The sequence below is a fragment of the Pongo pygmaeus genome, chromosome 19, assembly GCF_028885625.2.
Source record: "Pongo pygmaeus isolate AG05252 chromosome 19, NHGRI_mPonPyg2-v2.0_pri, whole genome shotgun sequence".
Lineage (NCBI taxonomy): Eukaryota > Metazoa > Chordata > Mammalia > Primates > Hominidae > Pongo > Pongo pygmaeus.
Window position 1 is genome coordinate 75,423,933 of NC_072392.2, and position 17,870 is coordinate 75,441,802.

Below are 17,870 nucleotides of genomic sequence, written 5' to 3' on the forward strand. Positions count from 1 at the left end.
TTTTACCATATTTGTTTATCTAAGCAATGTAGCTATTGTTTAGTTTGGGACGTTTGTGAACCTTACACATATGGACTCCAGTGAATTCTTCTGTGATTCACTTTTCGCTTGATGTGAAAGGAATCCACATGGTTATGTGTATCTGCAGTGTACTCCTTTTCACAGCTGTGGAGTATTCCATTGTGTCTACACCACAAATCACGTATTCATTCTAATGTTGATGGGCATTTATTTGGGTTGCATTTAGAGCTTATAATCAGGCTGATGTCCACTTTATACATGTCTCCTGGGACATATATGCAAAGATTTCTCTGCTATTAAATCCTGGGAATGGCACCATTGGTTTACAGGTATGTTCATTTTTATACTGCCAAAGTGTTTTCCAAACTGACTATAACAATGTCTCACATCAGTATAGCAACCTTATTTTAAGTAAGAGTTGTCAGTGAATTCTCAGAAATTGAATTCTAGTCTGGGCACAGTGGCTCATGCTTGTAATCCCAGCACTTTCAGAGGCCGAGATGGGTGGATCACGAGGTCAGGAGTTCAAGACCAGCCTGACCAATACGGTGAAACCCTGTCTCTACTGAAAATGCAAAAATTAGCTGGGCGTGGTGGCGTGCACCTACCGTCCCAGCTACTTGGGAGGCTGAGGCAGGAGAATCGCTTGAACCCAGGAGGCAGAGGTTGCAGTGAGCTGAGATCGCACCACTGCACTCCGATAGAACGAGACTCCGACTCAAAAAAAAAAAAAAAAAGAAAAAAGAAATTGAATTATAATTTTATAATTCATTTTTAATACTATTTTTCTGATTATAAAAGTAATATATTCAGTTTAAAATGCAAATATCATAGAGACAGTCTAGAATAGCCATGGATACCAACATCAGCACTAATACACATAGCACTGCTGGTATATTCCTCCAGAATTTCTTAATATACATATGAATACACATAAGAGTATAGCGTATTTTTAAAACACATATACTAATATACTATTCAAATTATTTTACATTTTGCTTTTTCTAAATATATCATGTACATTTTCCCATATCATTGCATACAGGCTACTTCACTCTACTGTCAAGTAAAATTCCACATTTTTTAAAAGGACTGCTACATTTTATTTTATTTTATTTATTTTTTTGAGACAGAGTTTCACTCTGTTGCCCAGGCTAGAGTGCAGTGGCAAAATCTCGGCTCACTGCAAGCTCCACCTCTCAGGTTCAAGGGATTCTCATGCCTCAGCCTCCCCGGTAGCTGGGACTACAGGCGTGCACCATCACACCCAGCTAATTTTTGTATCTTTAGTAGAGACGGGCTTTCACCATGTTGGCCAGGCTGGTCTTGAACTCCTGACCTCAAGTGACCAGCCTGCCTTGGCATCCCAAAGTGCTGGGCGTGAGCCAGCACGCCCAGCTAGGACTGCTACATTTTAAAGAGGAAGAATTGTTCAGGGGACAAACGTGAGAAAAAGAACAGGGCATCACAATTTTTAAAAATGACTAAAAACTAGCTTTCGGTCACATTTACCTTTTTTTGTTTGTTTGTTTAAAGTTTATTCTTGACAATAAGAATCCAATAATCTGAGTCAATGAAAAGCAGAAAATAAGGGGGATAAAGAACAAGATGGGTTTTTGTTTGTTCATTTTATTTTATTTACCCTTTTCCTAAGCAAGCTAACACAAGGTGGTCATTTATTTTAAAGTTTAACTCAGATCTGTTGCTTTTACACCCTCTATCCCACCTCAGTGGGAGAGAAAAACAGGGCACTAAAAATGGAGCCAAGCATAAAAATGGAGCCAAGCAGGGTCAGCCGCAGGAGCTGGATGGGGAATTTGGAAAGCCCCAGGCAAGGTGGAAAGCTGCTTTATACCACATGGGTGTGGAGAACAACTCAGCAAGGGACTTTCCACTTCTCCTTAAGGAGGAGCCAACTCCCAGATATTCACGGAAATGTTCCAAGCCAGAGAGCTCCATGGCACATGGAACTTCTGTTCATGTCACTTTGGCCGGAAGTGACAGTGGAATAACTACAGCTGAGAGAACAAGTTGATGTTTCTAATTCTGGAGATTAAGAAGGATCTTTACCCCCTCTCCCTCAAGGAAAACACCCCAGTTGTCTTTCATCCCCAACAAAACTTACATCACAATTGGCTCGGCCCCCATTCCCACATCTCTGCTCCCTCAGGGTCTGTAAGAAAAGAAAAAGGCAGGTGTCCTGTGAGGCTCTCCCCAGCCCTCTCCCTCAGCCAGAGGCCCTTTGTGAAGGGGAGCTCCTCCCACATACCAAGTGTTTGAATTCTGCAGAGAGGCTGCCGTTGTTGGATTCTTCCATGTTCATCACTTTTGTGTTTGTGCCCAGAATGTTAAATTTCCGGGATCTGAATCACAGGGGAACAATCAACTATGTAGGTGACCGAGTAGCCGGAGGATGAAGTTAGGTTAAGCAGAACAAAAGGAAGCCTCTAGGCTGAACTTACCCTCTGAGAGCTGCAACATCCCCAGAGTCTCTGTAAGAACACAGACCGTTGTTAATAAAATAGGCTCTGTGTTTCTTCAAAAAGCCTACTTTGACCACCTGTTATTTACTCTCATGAAAAAACCTCTGTGCTCCTGGGCATTTCTTTAAACCATTCAGTTACAGTTGATCAGCGCAACATAACACCTTTGCGTAGCAGGCACAGTTGGTTGCCTCCCCATAGGAAGGGGAACCTATGTTTCATATTGCATATGTACTTATTAAACCTACCACCTTCGTCAACTCCCTTATTTCATTATTTTCCAGTGCATTCTCATGAAATTTCCACATAATTACATCAACTAAAAATAAGTATGCATTTTATCTTTTCTTTTTTTTTTTTTTGAGACAGAGTTTCACTCTTGTTGCCCAGGCTGGAGTGCAATGGTGCAATCTCGGCTCACCGCAACCTCCACCTCCTGAGTTCAAGTGATTCTCCTGCCTCAGCCTCCCGTGTAGCTGGGATTACAGGCATGCGCCAACACACCTGGCTAATTTTGTATTTTTAGTAGAGACGAGGTTTCCCCATGTTGGTCACGCTGGTTTCGAACTCTCGACCTCAAGTGATCTGCCCACCTCAGCCTCCCAAAGTGCTGAGATTACAGGCGTGAGCCACCGTGCCCAGCCGCATTTTCTCTTTTTTTTTTTTTTGAGAAGGAGGCTCTGTCACCCAGGCTGGAGTGCAGTGGTGTGATCTCGGCTCATTGCAAACTCCACCTCCCAGGTTCATGCCATTTTCCTGCCTCAGAGCCTCCCAAGTAGCTGGGACTACAGGCGCCCGCCACCACGCCCAGCTAGTTTTTTTGTATTTTCAGTAGAGACGGGGTTTCACCGTGTTAGCCAGGATGGTCTCGATCTCCTGACCTCGTGATCCGCCTGCCTCGGCCTCCCAAAGTGCTGGGATTACAGGTGTGAGCCACCGCACCCAGCCCACATTTTCTCTTTTCTAATGTTGTCAAAGGGTATATGTATTTCACATCCTGAAAGGTATTATGAAATTTTGAGTATTCCATTATATGGTAAAGTGTGGAACAATTAAAAAAAAAGAGATCTATTCTTTCCACGTGCTATCTATGGAAAGAACATATAACGACGTTTCGGTCAACAACAAACTGCATATATGAAGGTGGTCCCATAAGATTATAATGGAGCTGAAAAATTCCTACTTCATTGAGATGTGTTACAATTGCCTACGGTATTCAGCACAGTAACATACTGTACAGGTTTGCAGCCTATGACCAGTAGGCTCTGCCACATAGCATAGGTGTGCAGTAGGTTCTGCCACCCAGGTTTGTGTAAGGACTATATACTCTACAATGTTTGCACAACAAAATTGCCTAACGATCTATTTTGCAGAACGTATCCCAGTCATTAACACATGATCTCAGTCTTATATATAATATGCATGAATGACATGTACAAGTAAAACACTAAACAAAGAAAAAGAGGGACTGGTTGTCACAATAGCAACCACAAATCAAATCTGTACCCCCAGCTTTTGTGGCTTTGTTCAGGCACGTAAATGACAACGCACCCCAAGGCTTTTGAAAACTTTTGTCCACAAAATGAAGATCTCTGAATAAAGATCGAGTCTCTAGTTCAAATGATGTCTGTCAAAGTTCTCATTTTTCTATTCCTCATTTGAAAAAAGAGCTAAGATAGGAGTACTTACTTGTCAATGCACACTTTAATTTTAAGCTGATAATTCAACTCAGGGAATTTGACCAGCAACCTATTTAAAAAGAAAAAATCCAGTGGAAAAAAAGTCAGTAAAATCTCCCATAATCTTTTCTTGAAGAAATGTAAAATTCATAATTCTTCATTTCCAACAGGTAAATAAGCCAAGCTGTCTATAATTATAGGCTCACATCTATAATCTCAGTACTGTGGGAGGTGAAGCTGGGAGGATCCCTTGAGCCCAGGAGTTCCATAACAGTCTGGGCAACAAAGCAAGAGCCCACCTCTATAAAAAGTTTAAAAATTAGCGGGGTGTGGTAGCATGTACCTGTAGTCGCAGTTACTCAGGAGGCTGAGGCAAGACGATCACTTGTGCCCAGGAGTTCAAGGCTATAGTGACCTATGATCATGCCACTGCACTCTAGCCTAGGTGACAGAGCGAGATCCTATCTCTCTCTCTTTCTCTCTCTTTTTTTTTTTTTTTTGAGATAGAGTTTCACTCTTGTTACCTGGGCTGGAGTGCAATGGCGCGATCTCCGTTCACTGCAACCCCCGCCTCCTGGGTTCAAGCAATTCTCCTGCCTCAGCCTCTCAAGTAGCTGGGATTACAGGCGTGCGCCACCACGCCCAGCTAATTTTGTATTTTTAGTAGAGACGGAGTTTCTCCATGTTGGTCAGGCTGGTCTCGAACTCCCGACCTCAGGTGATCCACCCACCTTGGCCTCCCAAAGTGCTGGGATTACAGGCGAGAGCCACCGTGCCCGGCCCCTATCACTCTCTTTAAAAAAATTAAAATAGGGCCGGGCGCGGTGACTCACGCCTGTAATCCCAGCACATTGGGAGGCTGAGGCGGGTGGATCACAAGGTCAGGAGTTCGAGACCAGCCTGGCCAAGATGGCGAAACCCTGTCTCTACTAAAAATACAGAAATCAGCTGGGCGTGGTGGCAGGCACCTGTAATCCCAGCTGCTTGGGAGGCTGAGGCAGGAGAATTACTTGAACCCGGGAGGCGGAGGCTGCAGTGATCCGAGATCACACCTCAGCACTCTAGCCTGGGTGATAGAGCAAGACTCCATCTCAAAAAAAAAAAAAAAAAAAATTGGCCGAGCACGGTGGCTCACACTGTAATCCCAGCACTTTTGGAGGCCGGGGTGGGTGGATCACCAAGGTCAGGAGTTTGAGACCAGCCTGGCCAACATGGAGAAACCCTGTCTCTACTAAAAATACAAAAATTAGCCGGGTATGGTGGAATGTGTCGGTCCAGCTACTCAGGGAGGCTGAGGCAGGAGAATCGCTTGAACCTGGGAGGTGGAGGTTGCAGTGAGTTGAGATTGCACCACTGCACTCTGGCCTGGCTGAAAGAGCGAGACTCTGTCTCAAAAAAAAAAAAAAAAAAAAAAAAAAAATTAGCCGGGTGTGGTGGCACGCACCTCTATTCCCAGCTACTCAGGAGGCTGAGGCACAAGAATCACTTGAACCTGGGAGATGGAGGTTACAGTGAGCTGAGATCATGCCACTGCACACCAGCCTGGGTGAGAGTGAGTCCCTGTCTCAAACAAAAACAAAAGATGAGTATCACCCCTTCAAGCCAAAGGTACTGAGAAAACATCTAAGAACTAACAACTTGAAGTTGTGAGAGATTCACAAAAGGATAATCAAAGCCATATAATGAAAAATATTACAGGAACACATGCAGTGCAGCTGGCATTTTGTTCTATTAATCCTGAAACCGAACACCATACTAAGTTTCTGAGGAGGGAAATTTCGCTGCAGAAGGTCAAAACGCCAGCACACCTGTTCTGACTTGAGTGTGAAAGTAACACCTCACCCTACAGGCCCACCACCCACCTGCCCTGGGGCCTCTCAGCTTCCCCATCACTAAGCCTTACTCTTTCCCTTAAAATCCACAGGGAAGAGTAGCCTCAAAGAACAGAAAATAGACGACATTATTTTGTCCCTTGGGCAGAAGGAGAAGCTGTGGCCTGAGACTCCAGGTCTACAATCATAGGAATATGCCCAGGTACCTTCAAAAAGATGACTGCTCTTTTGCTTTTGACATCAGAATCAGAGAGCAAGCAGATAGTATGGCAACAAATTTCATCCCCGCAACAGTGTACTGCCTGTGACACCACACCTGGAAAGAACGACCCTGGCCACCAACTCTACCCTCCCCCTAACAGTGTCCCTCAGTAAAATCTCTACTGGAAACGCAAGTGGCGTGGCCTACCTGACTTTAGTGGTGAACTGGACGCCGGTCTTGATGACGAGGGGCCGGTCAGGATGCATGGGCATGCAGGGCTGCCGCTCTACCACAAAGGCACTGAGGAAAGAGAAGATGGGCTCACGCGCCATGGCCGCGACCAGAAGTCAGCCCGCCTCTCGCTCTACCACTTGAGTCTTTAGGTATTTTTTTAGATGAGGGAAAGGGACAAGGATGCTAAGTTACCTTTTCATTAAGTTTCTAAACAGCTCCACGATTCTCTCCTCCAGCATCGGCCGGTGCTGTACAATGGGGTCCCCTTTGTAGGAAACTTTTTGCTGCAACTCCTCCAGTTTCTTAATTTGTTGGCGGGTCTGAAGTTGAGATTCTGCTAATGACGTTATCCTGCCAATAAATTAAGAAAGGTGCTAATTACCAAAGTGAATGTATACAGGTGAGATGGAGAAGGGGAAGGAAATACTGAAGACATGGAGACCACTACAATAAGAACGAGGAATTTTTTTACTGTGGTGAAATATACATAGCATGAAATTTACAATTTTTCATCTTAAGTTTACAGTTCAGTGACATTAAGAGGAATTTTTCACCATGTTGGGTGGATGCCGAAAAAATAAATAAAAAAAGAAAATAATTTATTATTTATTTATTTATTTTTTGAGCTGGAGTGCAGTGGTACAATCTCGGCTCACTGCAACCTCCATTTCCCGGGTTCAAGTGATTCTCCTGCCTGAGCCTCCTGAGGGATTGCAGGTGTAAGCCACTGCACCTGGCCTATTTATTTATTTTTTTTGAGACAGAGTCTCACTCTGTTGCCCAGGCTGGAGTGCAGTGGCAGAATCTCAGATCACTGCAACCTCCGCCTCCCAGGTTCAAGTGATTCTCCTGCCTCAGCCTCCCAAGTAGCTGGGATTACAGGCACCCACCACCACTCCTGGATAATTTTTGCATTTTTAGTAGAGATGGGATTTTGCCTTGTTGGCCAGGCTGGTCTTGAACTCCTGACCTCAGGTGATCCATCTACCTCAACCTCCCGAAGTGCTGGGATTACAGATGTGAGCCACCGTGCCTGGCCAGAAAATAATTTATTTTACCTTTTATTACTAGTCCCTTCCTAAAATCTCAAATTTCTAAAAGGGGGCTGGGCATACAAGAAGTATTAAAATTTATACCACTAGGAGGCATTGATGGAGTTACCATTGGAAAATGACAAGCATCTGAGCCCAGATATGCAGAACATGAAATATGGAATTTAGCACTTACTTTACTCATCCTAACTTGTCTATGAACATAAAGACTCAGAAAAAGAGATTAGACAGCTCCCAAAGATGGGTTTGAGCCAGCTCTGTCACACACTATCTGTGCAAGCTTTGCCAGGCCCTTCACCATCATGGGCCTTAGCATCCCCTTGCATGAAGAGAAGGGCTTGAACTACATGAGCCCTTCCTTTTGTTTCTTTCTTTTTTTTTTGAGACAGGGTCCCACTCTGTGGCCTAGTGCAGTGCATGATCATAGCTCACTGCCTCCTCCAACTCCTGGACATGAGTGATCCTCCTACCTCAGCTTCCTGAGTAGCTAGAACTACAGGTGTGTGCCACCATGCCTGTTTAGTTTAGTTTAGTTTTTTGAGATGGAGTCTCACTCTGTTACCCAGGCTGAAGTGTAATGGCACATGTCTAGTTTTTTAAATTTTTGTAGGAATGGGATCTCACTTTGTTGCCCAGGCTGGTCTCAAACTCCTGGGTTCAAGTGATCCTCCTGACTCTGCCTCCCAAAGCATTGGGATTTACAGGTGTGAGCCACGACACCCAATCCCCATAAGCCTTTTCAATGTCAGCCTTCAACTGATCAAAGGACATGACATAATGTTTCAAAATATTGATAACATGCACAAGGAATAAGTGAAGAGAGAGGGAGAAAAAGCTCATTAAATCTATCTCCAGGAATAGAGAATATTAGGCCAGGTGCAGTGGCTCACATCTGTAATCCCAAAAATTTGAGCGGCTGAGGCAGGTGGATCTACTAAAATACAAAAAAAATAGCCAGGCATGGTGGCATGGGCCTGTAATCCCAGCTACTTGGAAGGTTGTGGCTGAGAATCGCTTGAACCTGGGAGGAGGAGGTTGCAGTAAGCCAAGATCATGCCACTGCACTCTAACCTGGGTGACAGAGTGAGACTCTGTCTCAAAAAAAAGAAAATAGAGAAGTTTAGCATCATTCCATCATTCTTTGATGGTTTATCACTAGTGTAACAAAGACCAAAAGACCAGAAAGACAGAAAGTGAAAGGAGAGGGAGGGGGACCGCTGCAGGGATTTCTGAACTCCCCAACTCTTTTCTGGCACTTCTATCCTCCCATTCCCAGAACTTAAGCTTCTTCGTTCCCTGGTCAGGAAGCATTTAAAACTGCTTTCAGTAAATTAACAACACTCGGGGTTAGTGAGGATATGAATAGACAGGCATTCTCATGTAGAGTCGCCCTAAATTTCCAGTGCAGGCTCTGTATCTCAAGTTTCTCCTAAGGCAAGCTGGTGCAACGTGCTCACTATAGGGCCTTGCACATGAAGGGTGGGCAGTAAGATTTGCTGGATGAAGGTAGAAGTGCAGATTACAGAAAAGCATATAAAGAAAGATCCTGGGCTGGGCACGGCAGCTCACATCTATAATTCCAGAGCTTTTGAGAGGCCAAAGTGGGATGATCCCTTGAGCCCAGGAGTTTGAGACCATCCCAGGCAACAAAGTAAGACCCTGCCTCTATAAAAAATTTAAAAATTAGCCAGTTGTGGTGGTGCATGCCTGTAGTCCCAGCTACTGAGAAGGCTAAGGTGGGAAGACTGCCTGAGCCCAGGCGGTCAAGGTTCCAGTGAGCCATGATTGCATAACTGTACTCTAGACTGGGTAACACAGTGAGACCCTGACTCCAAAAAAAGAAAAAAAAAATGATCCTAATATAAACTGTATAAATTTCTATCTTTATGTGTATATACACAACATGTATATACATAATGACAGATGTCTAGATTGAGCATCAATTGAAATTTTAACTACTAGTACTGCTGATGATTTGATTTAAAAATTTTTTCTTCTCTTAATTTTCTGTATTTGAATTTTTTCCCTTAAAAAGGGCATGTGTCGTTTTAGATAACTAAAATAACTAAAATTAAAAGGTTTGTCTATCTGTTAAATATAGTTAAACCAAAAGCCTTAATTGAATTATTAAGTAAAATATACTTAAAATATAATAATGTAAATACATTTTTTAAAACAAAGTTTCTCCAAATAAAGTAAAAACTTTATTTTATTTTTATTTTTTTGAGATGGAGTCTCACTCTGTCGCCCAGGGTGGCTGGTGTGCGGTAGTAAGATCTCGGCTCACTGCAACCTCCGTATCCCAGGTTCAAGTGATTCTCCTGCCTCAGCCGCCCAGAGTAGCTGAGACTACAGGTGCACACCACCACGCCCGGCTAATTTTTTTATGTTTTTAGTAGATATGTGTTTTCACCATGTTGGCCAGGCTGGTCTCAAACTCCTGTCCTCAAGTGATCCACCCATCTTGGCCTCCCAAAGTGCTGGGATTACAGGTGTGAGCCACAGTGCCTGGCCGAAATAAAGTAAAAACTTTAATTCTTGGGCTAAATTTGAATATGGAAAAGTCCCCACGTTGGAGATATAGTACCAATTCTGTGGGCCTGCAGTTAAGATCAGAATTTAATCTAGCTTTCGAGAAAGAAAGGAAAAGCTTCTTTCATCCTTTACCAGTTTTCTAGCCGATCTAGGCAGATGTTGGGCGGGCCTCCAATGCAGGCAATCTGTTGTCGCCTCTTCCAGTCAGCCAGCTCCTCGTCCGTGAGAGTTTTCTGCACGTACTCCATCGCTGACAAAAGCCCCGCCAGCTCACTCACGATGCTCTGGTTGGAAACCAAAACAAAGTCAGAAAACATTTCCTCAGACCGTCTCTAACCACAGTCTTTAGTCAACTCCAGAGCAGGAACTTCTTAGAAACCAAGCAAGTTCTGCCACAAGATGCTGAAATCCCGCAAGTGAGCGAGACACATGGGGGAAGTGGTCCGACCGATGCCCTTACTCTCCGCATCTGGTCCAGCGCAGTGAGCATCTGTTCCAGCTGCTGCATCTTCTGCCTGGTCACTGACTGGTTGTTTCCATTCAGATCTTGCATGTCTGCGAAGGAAGAAAAAACTCCTTGACCTGAGGGAATACTCCTTGACCTGAGGGAATACTCCTGTCCTTAATGACCAGGCTCCTTTGAGCACCCATAACTCCCTTGTGCCCCGCCCGCCTTAAGATCTAAACAGAGTTAAGACAAATGAGTCTTTCAACTCAACAACACAAACTCACTTTCTAGAGATTTTAACATCTCTAATATTCACTTGCCTCCTTGACTCTTGAGGGTTTTATAGTTGAAATCAAAGTCATCCTGGAGATTCTCTACCACTTTCATTTTCTGTTCTAGATCCTGTTTAAAATAAGCAAACAAAAAAACAGAAGTAAAGAAAGATTTCCTTGGGAACAGAAAATATAAAGTTCCTGAGGAGAATTCAAATGAAGCCAAAACCTCAAAAAAGATACACACAGGACCTGCAGGCAGTATCCCCAAGAGAAGGCTCCCTGTTGGCTGGGCGCAGTGGCTCACGCCTGTAATCCCAGCACTTTGAAAGGCTGAGTTGGGAGGATCACTTGAGCCCAGGAGTTCGTGATCAGCCTGGGCAACACAGGGAGACCCCCATCTCTACAAATTTTTTTTTTAAATTAGCTGGGCGTGGTGGTGCATGCCTGTGGTCCCCGCTACTTGGGAGGATGAGGTAGGAGGATCGCTTGGGCCTGAGAGGTCGAGGCTGCAGTGAGCTGTGATCATGCCACTGCAGCCCAGCCTGAGTGGCAGAGCAAGACCCTGTCTCAAAAAAAAAAAAAAAAAAAAAATTAATGAAAGCTCCCTGCCCGAGGCTTGTAACTCGCATCACCTGCACTCTCTTCCGGACATCCTGAAGGTGCTGCTCCAGCATCTGCTGCTTCTCCGTCACCACGGCTGCTGTGGGGTGGTTGGCCTGGCCCCCTTGCTGCCAAAAAGGAGGTCAATGCACATGTGAACACAGAAATACGGGGAGAGGAAGAGCTCTACCCAGCTTCCATCCCACCCTAACTACCCTTCTTGTTTGGCTTGAGACGCTGCTGCCATCATGAGAGGAAGGGAGACAGAGGCAGTGGTGCTGTCACTACACAGGTGACACTACACAGGTCATACCATAAACCCCCTTATGGCACTAAGAGACCACATGTTCAGCTAAGACATGATCTATGCCTTCAAAAAGCTCATGGGCAAGTATGTCAAAAAATTCAAAACAATTTATGACAGCAGATGTTGGATGTCTACTTAAACGTGGTGTCCAGTATATTTCTGAGGGATAATAAAAAAAAGTCCTGCCCTAGGGATGAAATTCCATATTAAAAGATATTATCTTGGGGAGAAGGGGAGGCTGATACCTTGGAAAACGTCAAATAGCACATGGAAAAAGAAAAAGAAGAAAGAAGGCTGGATGTAGCAGCTCACACCTATAATATCAGCACTTGGAAAGGCTGAAGTGGGAGGACTGCTTGAGGCCAGGAGTTCAAAACTAGCCTAGTCAACATAGTGAGGCCCCATCTCGAATGAATTAATTAAAGAAATAACAAAAAATAAATAGCATATGAAACTTAAAAATTACAGGTTTGTGCCAGGCGCAGTGGCTCATGCCTGTAATCCCAGCACTTTGGGAGGCCAAGGCGGGCGGATTACCTGAGGTCAGGAGTCTGAGACCAGCCTGACCGACACGGAGAAACCCATCTCTACTAAAAATACAAAGTCAGCTGAGCTTGGTGGCACATGCCTGTAATCCCAGCTACTCAGGAGGCTGAGGCAGGAGAATCGCCTGAACCCGGGAGGTGGAGGTTGTGGTGAGCCAAGACTGCGCCATGCACTCTAGCCTGAGCAACAAGAGTAAAACTCCATCTCAAAAAAAAAAAAAAAATTACAGGCTTGGGCTGGGCATGGTAGCTCCCACCTATAATCCTAGCACTTTGGGAAACCAAGGCAGGAGGATCACTTCAGGCTGGGAGTTTGAGACCGGCCCAGGGAACATAGGGAGAGACCTCATCTCAACAAAAAAAAAAAAAAAAAAAAATTTTTAACTAGCTGGGCGTGGTGGCGTATACCTGTAGTTCTAGCTACTTGGGAGGCTGAGGTGGGAGGATCATTTAAGTCCAGAAGTTTGAGGCTACACTACAGCCAGTTTTATGGGCAACCATTCTCTTCCTTTCCCATGGTCCCTATCTAAGCCCACAGAATACAAACTTCTTAGGAGTTTTGGGAAGGTGACCCATGCCCCTGCTTCTTCTTCCCACAGTGACAGTGACTCATCTGATTGGTAAGATGGAGAGAAAGACTCTGTGTACACATAAATCTTCAAAGAACCCAGCACCTAAGCTGGTGCCTCCCTCCTCTCACTCTTGCCTTCCTAGGGCCCACCACAAGCAAGAGCAGCAGCCTGGTTTCTAGAAGCAGGTCTAGAGGCCTATCCCTCTGCCTTGTTGGTCAGATGCAGCTGAAGCTCCATATGGATGGCTGGGGTGGGGTGGGGGTGCTGCTCTGCACACCCAGTCTCTCTACCCCAAGATCTAACTCAGGGCACAGGCATTGGAAAGCCCCTATGGTTACCAGCTCAAGCCACACTTTCCATTCTAGTTTTACCAACAATACAGCTGATGTTCTAAACTTCATTCCACTCTCATGTCTATTTCTCAAGCAGGACTACACTTAAAGGGGGAAAACGTGATTGATGATCACCAACAGAAACCCACCTCTAATACCTTTGTAAAAAACTTTATTGGCTCCCCACTGCTTCCAGCTATAAACATCTCAGGCCAACACAGAAAGCTGTTTCACACAATTGATAACTTAAACTTTCCCTCTCTGTGCCTCAGTCGCCCCAGACTCCCCACTCTTCACTGCATGCAGTGTGTTTCCACACTCCCTCCCCACCCACTATCCACTCAGCATGGCCTGGGCTTCAGCCCAAACACACCTGAACTCACTCACCTTCAAATTCAGTTCAAATGTTTCTTTTCCTGCGAAATCTTATTCAACTTCCTTAGACAAAATGACACACATCCTCTTCTGTGTTTTTCTCACTTTGAGTGTTTGTGTACTTATAATCCCAACTAGCCTGACAGCCCCTAGTAGCAGGGATTACATCCATTCTTCTATCTTTAACCCATTCTAGACACTTAAGAGCATGCCAGGTATTGTAAACAGAAAAAATAGCAGTGAGGCCTGGGTTGAGGCCACAAATAACCAACTTATAGCTTTATATCAGAGGTTGCAAACTTTTTCTCTAAGGGACAGAGGGTAAATATTTTTGGTTTCCTGGATCATACAGTCCCTGCTACAAATTAGCCCTGCCACTGCAGCACAAAAGCAGCCACAGATAATGCATAGATAAATGAGTGTGGCTGGGTTCCGAAAAAACCTCATTCACAAAAACAAGCAGCAGGCTGGATTTGGGCCACGCTCACAGTTTGCAGATCCCTAATCCATATGATTGAAAACATCCTTGGGATAACTTTGGCTTTCCTACCTCCCATGGTAAGTTGGAGCCTCTATCCAAATTGACTTAAACCACTTATTTTTATCTTGTGGGGCAGGATAAAATACAAAGGTTTTCCTCAGCAGAAAATCCTAGTGCTGCCTGGGCAAGTGCCTGTGTGCTAACCTCTTGGGCTACAGGGCACTGCACAGTTAAGTGTTATCTACCACCTCACTCACACCTTAGCATATCAGTTTTCTGCTTAAAATTCCTCACTAGGGCCGGGCACAGTGGCTCATGCCTGTAATTCCAGCACTTTGGGAGGCCGAGGTGGGTGGATCACCTGAGGTCAGGAGTTCGAGACCATCCTGGCCAACATGGTGAAATCCCGTCTCTACTAAAAATACAAAAAATTAGCCCAGTGCGGTGGCTCATGCCTGTAATCCCAGCTACTTGGGAAGCTGAGACATGAGAATCGCTTGAACCTGGGAGGCAGAGGTTGCAGCGAGCCGAAATCGCGCCACTGCACTCCAGCCTGGGTGACAGAGTGAGACTCTGTCTCAAAAAAAAAAAAATTCTTCACTGGGTCCCCATTTCCTACAGTAATGGTGAGGGTGATGACAGTGATGTTAGCAGCAGCAGAAAGCAGTTAAATTATCTTGCACTTATGTGTCAGATACTGTTCTAAGCATTTTACATGTATGAATTAATTCTATGAAGAAGGTATTGTTATCACTCCCATTGGAGGAACAGAGAGAGTAAAAATTGTTTACTTAAGGTTACAGAGCAAGTGGCAGGGCTGTGGGTTCAAACTGAAGCAGTTGGCCCCTTGTGGTAAACTGTTAGGCATGACTAATTAAAACATCATGTGGCCTTGACTAGCTCGTCTTCCCCGACCCAATCAGATGCTGAACTTTCTACACTTCTCCTAAGAATACACACGTTTCTGTTTCTGTCTTTGAACATGATGTTTCTGCCTGGAGAGCTCTTTCTCATCAGTTGATGAGCCCAGGAGTTCAACACCAGCCTGGGAAACATGGCAAGAGCCCATCTCTACCAAAAAAAAAAAAAAAATTAGCTGCGCAGGGTGGCATGTGCCTGTAGTCCCAGCTACTCATGAGGCTGAGGCAGGAGGATCGCTAGGGCCCAGGTGGTTGAGGCTGCAGTGAGCTGTGATCATACCACTGCACTCCAGCCTGGGTGACAGCATGAGACTGTCTCAAAAAAAAAAAAAAAAGGTTACAAAGGTAAATTTGAAATGTAATGTTATGTGTATTTCACCACAATTTTTTAAAAAGCAGGGGGTCAGGGAGAAAAAGAAAAAATGTCCCTGATTATAGGATGTTAAAGAAGGTAAAACCCCTCACAGAAAGTAAAAAAGTCTCCTATGACCAACTACTTTAATGATTTAGTATATATGTTTCCAGATATTTTCCCATACATACGAATAGTATATGCAAATTGCATACATTTAGTTTTACTACTATGAATCAGATCTTTCTTTTTTTTTTTTTTTTTTTCTTCCAGACGGAGTCTCGCTCTGTCGCCCAGGAGTGCAGTGGCGCAATCTTGTTTCACTGCAACCTCCGCCTCCCAGGTTCAAGTGGTTCTCCTGCCTCAGCTTCCCAAGTAGCTGGGACTACAGGTGCGTACCACCACACCCAGCTAATTTTTGTATTTTTAGTAGAGATGGGGTTTCATCATGTTAGCCAGGATGGTCTCAATCTCTTGACCTCGTGATCTGCCCACCTTGGCCTCCCAAAGTGCTTGGATTACAGGCATGAGATATCGTGCCTGGCCCAGATCTTTACTTTCATTACATCTTCTAACAGGTTACTGCTGCTACTGAATAGGGGAACTGCAGATTCTAAAAACATTTATCTTGTATACAATGGCCTTTCTAAACCTTGCTAGTTCCAATTGTTACTGTTAGTTTTGTTTCTCTTGGATCTTCGATGAAGACCTATCTATCTGTAAATAATAAGAGTTCTGTCCCTTGCTTTCCAATATTTGTACCCTCATTTCTTTTTCTTTTTGCATAGGCTGGATCCCTCAGAAAAGTATCAATGGTAAAAGACATCCTTATCTTTTGCTGTTTTTACTGAGAATAGTGTTTCACCACTGTGCATCGTGCTCCCTTTGGCTTCTGATAAATATTCTTTCTTGTGTTTAGAAAGATCCTTAATTAAGCCGGGCGCGGTTGCTCACGCCTGTAATCCCAGCACTTTGGGAGGCCGAGGCGGGCGGATCACGAGGTCAAGAGATCCAGACCATCCTGGCTAACACGGTGAAACCCCATCTCTACTAAAAATACAAAAAATTAGCTGGGTGTGGTGGCACGCACCTGTAGTCCCAGCTACTTGGGAGGCTGAGGCAGGGGAATAGCTTGAACCTCGGAGGCAGAAGTTGCAGTGAGCTGAGATCATGCCACTGCACTCCAGCCTGGCAACAGAGCAAGACTCTGTCTCAAAAAAAAAAAAAAAAAAGGCCGAGCGTGGTGGCTCATGCCTATAATCCCAGCACTTTGGGAGGCTGCAGCCAGTGGATCATAAGGTCAGGAGATCAAGACCATCCTGCCTAACAAGGTGAAACCCCATCTGTACTAAAAAAAAATACAAAAAAGTAGCCGGGCGTGGTGGCCACATCTGTAGTCCCAGCTACTCGGGAGGCTGAGGCAAGAGAATCGCTTGAACCTGGGAGGCGGAGGTTGCAGTGAGCCAAGATGGCGCCACTGCACTCCAGCCTGGAAGACAGAGAGAGACTCTGTCTCAAAAAAAAAAAAAGAGAGATGAGGTCTCGCTATGTTGCCGCAGCTGCTCTCGAACTCCTGAGGCTCAGGCAATCTGTCCATCTCAGCCTCCCAAAGTGCTGGGATTACAGGCGTGAGCTACTACACCTGGCTGTTTTTTAGGTTTTGATATGAGGATTTTTCCAGCCTCATAAAATAAGCTGAAAACATCTCTTGTTTTCCTATACTTTGGAAAAGTTTGAATGATATTGGAATAATCTGTACTATGAAAGTTTGTCAGAACAGGCTGGGCACGGTGGCTCACGCCTGTAATCCCAGCACTTTGGGAGGCTGAGGGGGGCGGATCACCTGAGGTCAGGAGTTCGAGACCAGCCTGACCAACATGAAGAAACCCCCGTCTCTACTAAAAATACAAAATTAGCTGGGCGTGGTGGCACACGCCTATAATCCCAGCTACTCGTGAGGCTGAGGCAGGAGAATCACTTGAACCCTGGAGGTGGAGGTTGCAGTGAGCCAAGATCATGCCATTGCACTCTAGCCTGGGTAACAAGAGCAAAACTCTGTCTCAAAAAAAAAAAAAAAAAAAGAAAGAAAGAAAGTTTGTCAGAACAAAACAAAACTTTTAAACCATTGAGTCTGTTGGATTCTTTTGGTGGAACTTTCTTTTTTTTAGAGTTTTTCAATGTATTTTGGGGGGTGGAACTTTCTTTTTTTTAGAGTTTTTCAATGTATTTTTATGATTATTGATCTATTTAATTTCTTTTCCTTCTTTTTTAGTAGATCTAATAATTTCTCTCATTATAAAGTTGTTTGATTTTCCATTCCTCCCAGACCAGGGATTTGTTTTGTCTCAGGTCTCACCTGGGCTGCAGTGGCTGCAGTCTGTAGGAGGCGTGATTCTTCCCACAGGCACCGGGCCACAATCCGGGCAATCTCCATTGGCTTCTCAAGATACCTGCTCTATAAGTAGGAGAGAAAGAGAATGAAAATCAGCAGCAGACCATGGAGATGTGGACTGAACTGTGGCACATTAAAACTAATGTATTCATCAAGGAAAGCATTTACTCTAGGAAACAACGGAACAAAGGCTTCAGAGCCTGGGTGAAGGCTGTCTGTCGGCGGGGGGGCGA

General features: G+C 44.6%; 1 protein-coding gene across 7 annotated transcripts in view; it reads right to left on the bottom strand.

Annotated features, from left to right (window-relative positions):
* Window positions 1-17,870, bottom strand: part of STAT3 (signal transducer and activator of transcription 3) — a 75,053-nt gene that overhangs the window by 13,921 nt on the left and 43,262 nt on the right. For 6 of the 7 annotated variants that reach the window (XM_054457594.2, XM_054457593.2, XM_054457600.2 and 3 more), the window contains 11 exons: window positions 17,602-17,700; window positions 11,394-11,489; window positions 10,807-10,888; window positions 10,499-10,593; window positions 10,171-10,322; window positions 6,644-6,802; window positions 6,425-6,517; window positions 4,194-4,253; window positions 2,484-2,513; window positions 2,291-2,384; window positions 2,147-2,194 (listed from right to left, as the gene is read on the bottom strand). In XM_054457594.2, coding sequence (XP_054313569.2) covers window positions 2,147-2,194; window positions 2,291-2,384; window positions 2,484-2,513; window positions 4,194-4,253; window positions 6,425-6,517; window positions 6,644-6,802; window positions 10,171-10,322; window positions 10,499-10,593; window positions 10,807-10,888; window positions 11,394-11,489; window positions 17,602-17,700 — 1,008 coding nt within the window. The remainder of the gene's footprint in view (window positions 1-2,146; window positions 2,195-2,290; window positions 2,385-2,483; window positions 2,514-4,193; window positions 4,254-6,424; window positions 6,518-6,643; window positions 6,803-10,170; window positions 10,323-10,498; window positions 10,594-10,806; window positions 10,889-11,393; window positions 11,490-17,601; window positions 17,701-17,870) is intronic. The other variant, XM_054457604.2, reaches the window with a different exon arrangement.